This window comes from Pinus tabuliformis, chromosome J (genome assembly GCF_031772625.1).
Source record: "Pinus tabuliformis cultivar Carrire ecotype Pingquan chromosome J, CPIR1, whole genome shotgun sequence".
Lineage (NCBI taxonomy): Eukaryota > Viridiplantae > Streptophyta > Pinopsida > Pinales > Pinaceae > Pinus > Pinus tabuliformis.
This window is the reverse complement of record NC_142295.1, coordinates 583,092,334-583,095,686: the sequence shown is the minus strand read 5'-3', so window position 1 is coordinate 583,095,686 and position 3,353 is coordinate 583,092,334. Positions and strand designations below refer to the sequence as shown.

The 3,353-nt window shown below is 40.3% G+C and overlaps 1 protein-coding gene across 1 annotated transcript; it reads left to right on the top strand.

Moving 5' to 3' along the window:
* Positions 1-477: 477 nt before the first annotated feature.
* On the top strand, positions 478-1,822 carry LOC149228331 (protein EXORDIUM-like 2). The gene has a single exon (XM_089375676.1). It carries the CDS (start codon positions 629-631, stop codon positions 1,643-1,645), a length of 1,017 nt encoding a protein of 338 aa, XP_089231802.1. The 5' UTR covers positions 478-628; the 3' UTR covers positions 1,646-1,822.
* The last annotated feature ends 1,531 nt before the right edge of the window (positions 1,823-3,353 follow it).

Here is a 3,353-nt window from a genome sequence, read left to right as displayed (position 1 = left end):
CCTCATTTCCAAAGCATTTGCCGTGTCATGTCTCATCCCCCCTTTCTTCTTTTTCTTGCCTCACATTGCGGGGTAACCACTTTATTCGCCCCTTTTTTGAATGCTACCGCAGCTTGTTTCCACGGAATGGACGAGTGGTAAGTGCGAGTCCATATATGTGGCGTAACCACTTTATTCGCCCCTTTTTTGAATGCCACCGCTGCTTGTTTCCATGAGTGGCGAGTGCGAGTCCATATTTGTGGCCCCACCGGTGGAATAGTTGTCTCCAATAACATCGACTGCCAACCAGCAGGAGCGCACAAGAGGGAGGCAACGTCTTCAACTAAATACCTAACACATCCCCTCGCCCTAGGAAGGAACGCATCTGGAACTTTCCAAACTACTCCATACGCCAACACGGCGCTCCTCTCCAAACCGGGTCCCTGCTTCAACCCTAACCCCTATTTATATATATATCATCCCTCTTTTCCTTTTTCATTCATTTGTTGTTTTCAGTTGCATCTTTCCAAATTGAACGATTTTCCGCTCCCCTGTTCTGGACGTTAACGCAGTTTGTTTCTTGATCCTTTATCACAGGAGTTTGCATCCGTTGGCTCTCTCATAGATAAATAGTGAGTGTTTCCCTAAAATGGCTGGTTCTGTTTCGCGCCTTCAACCTACTGCCATGCTCCAAATGGCAATATGTATGGCGATATTATGTGCATCTTCTGCTGCCTTGGTGGAAGAGCCATCTGTTGTTTTAACTTACCATGATGGTCCTCTGCTTTCTACCAGTGGAGTAATCTCTGTCCATCTCATTTGGTATGGTAAATTCACACCTCTTCAACGTTCCATTGTGGCTGATTTTGTGCAATCTCTCGGGGAAAATACATCAAATCAGCCCTCTGCGTCCACCTGGTGGAAGACCACGCAAAAGTACAGGGGCGCCGCCTCTAGCAAGGCTGTCCCCTCCAGTGCTATAATTCTCGGAAAGCAGAAGGTGGATCAAGATTATTCCCTTGGCAAATCGCTCAAGAGGTCTGACATTGCTGCTCTTGTTGAAACTGCTGTCAAGTCAAGAGTTCTGCCTCTGCCGGGGAATAATGGTGGGAGTGCTGTGTATTTGGTACTTACATCCGAGGATGTTGCAGTGGAAGGATTCTGCATGAGTTCTTGTGGATTCCATGCCAATCTCAATTTGTTACCGGGCCAGCAGTCGACAGGAAGCCGAATGATGGGGAAGGAGAAAAAGCAACAACAGCTCATTCCATACGCGTGGGTTGGGAACTCTGGAAGCCAGTGCCCTGGACAGTGCGCGTGGCCGTTTCATCAGCCCATCTACGGACCCCAAACTCCTCCTCTGGTGGCACCTAACGGTGACATGGGCATCGATGGGATGATCCTCAACATTGCCACTGTTGTTGCAGGAGCAGTCACCAATCCCTTTACCACCGGCTACTTCCAAGGCGACGCAAGTGCACCGCTAGAAGCCGTGTCGGCATGCACGGGAATATATGGAAAGGGGGCATATCCGGGGTTCCCTGGGGTCCTTCTGGTGGATAAAACGACGGGGGCAAGCTACAATGCCCACGGAATTAATGGGCGAGAGTTTCTGCTGCCTGCAATGTGGGATCCAGCAACCAGATCTTGCAAGGCATTGGTATAACCAGTTTTTTGGCGCTTGCAGCCATACTTCTTAATCCTTCATACAAACAGTGAAGGAGGAAGCCGCCATGAATACATCTAGACACAAGCAACGCAGCATCAATTATGCGTATAGATGCTTCTCTGTATATATATTCTTTATTCTTTAATAGTAATTCATGGATTACATTATTATTAATTTTATTTTTTTAAAATAAAGTTATTTTTTATTAATTAAATTTTAGAAATTAAATTTTCATCCGTTAATGCCTATGTAATTCGACTTAATTGTCATGGCGTGCTTATTTTTTTCCCTTAGAATAATTTTGTGAATTGTTATTTTCAACAACATCCACTAACATTGGCTTTGTGGAGGTTTTGTATGATTTATTGTTTTGCTCTGTAGGGTATGGTAAGACTAAAATTGTTTATAAAGTCCTAAGATATTTCCAAATGATATATGCACACACCACATTTCATTATTGAGGAGATCAGTTTGTTATTAATTATTTCAATTATACTTCCAAATGCCATATGCACACACCACATTTTATTATTGAGGAGATCAATTAAAATAATATCACTTGCTGCTACATTAATTTATAAGGAAAGGAACGTAGATATTGACTCTTTATCTAAAAAATGGGCTCCTCGGAATATGGGAACTTTGAAAGATCTCTGAACTGATAAATGAACAAGTATATGAATATCGTCATCAGCCCTTCATAGAGGGCCTACATAATTTTTTTGCTTTTTGGTTGGACACTCTTATATATCAAGACAAATACGTCCAAGCGTAGGCCTGAGTATAAGCTAAAATTATGTTTTTTGGTTGGACACTCTTATATATATGAAGACAAATACGCCAAAACATAAGCCTGAGCAATAGGGAAAAAGACCTATTTTTCTAACTGATTCAAGACAATTGATTTTTTCATTAAGAAGATATTCCCTACTACCCACGCCAGCAATAACCAACCTATTGTTAAGACTTTAATACACCCCTACACCATACTTGATATAAGCTGTAATACACCGCTACACCATACTTGATAGGACCTTATAAAACCACCTGATTTTGCATATATAAGTTTTCTCTTCGACTCCTTGTTACACCTCTCATCAGAAAACTGTCTTTGCTTCTTACTGAAACAATCTCAGGTCTGCTTTTGGTTATTGTATAGACAAGTGCAAATTGACTGTAACCGTAAATTAACAAAATAGTAACATCAATTGTAATTTTCATTATAACTTTACTGTAACAGCTAATTGTTTCTCATTTTTATATTTCTCAATATAAACTTTTTCTCATTTTTATATTTCTCAACATAAACTTATTCACTAAAATTTGGAAATATCTTCAACTGGCATATAAATGATTAAAAGAAGTCAATTGCAAATTCTCAAAATATTCTGATATCCGACGGACATAATCGCAGTCAAAAATAGTAAGAGTGGCAAATATCTTTGACGTGCATATAAACTTTGACGTGCATATAAACCATGAATGTTGTTGGTAGTCAAAGATAGAAGTCACACCGACTTTACAGAGCAGTGCAACGTGCCATTCCTATCTATGAATGGAATGCCAGTGCCAATTTATGGGAAATTCGATTTAGTTTCGTGTATATATATATATATAAAAAGTCTTTTTAGGAATTGAACTTTATGGGATTTTATATCAACCCTCGTAAAACTTGTGTAATAAAAATACGACTCGATTCTGTCCA

Coding starts and splice junctions, on each gene's coding strand:
- LOC149228331 (XM_089375676.1), top strand. CDS start 629: ATGGCTGGTTCTGTTTCGCGCCTTCAACCTACTGCCATGCTCCAAATG.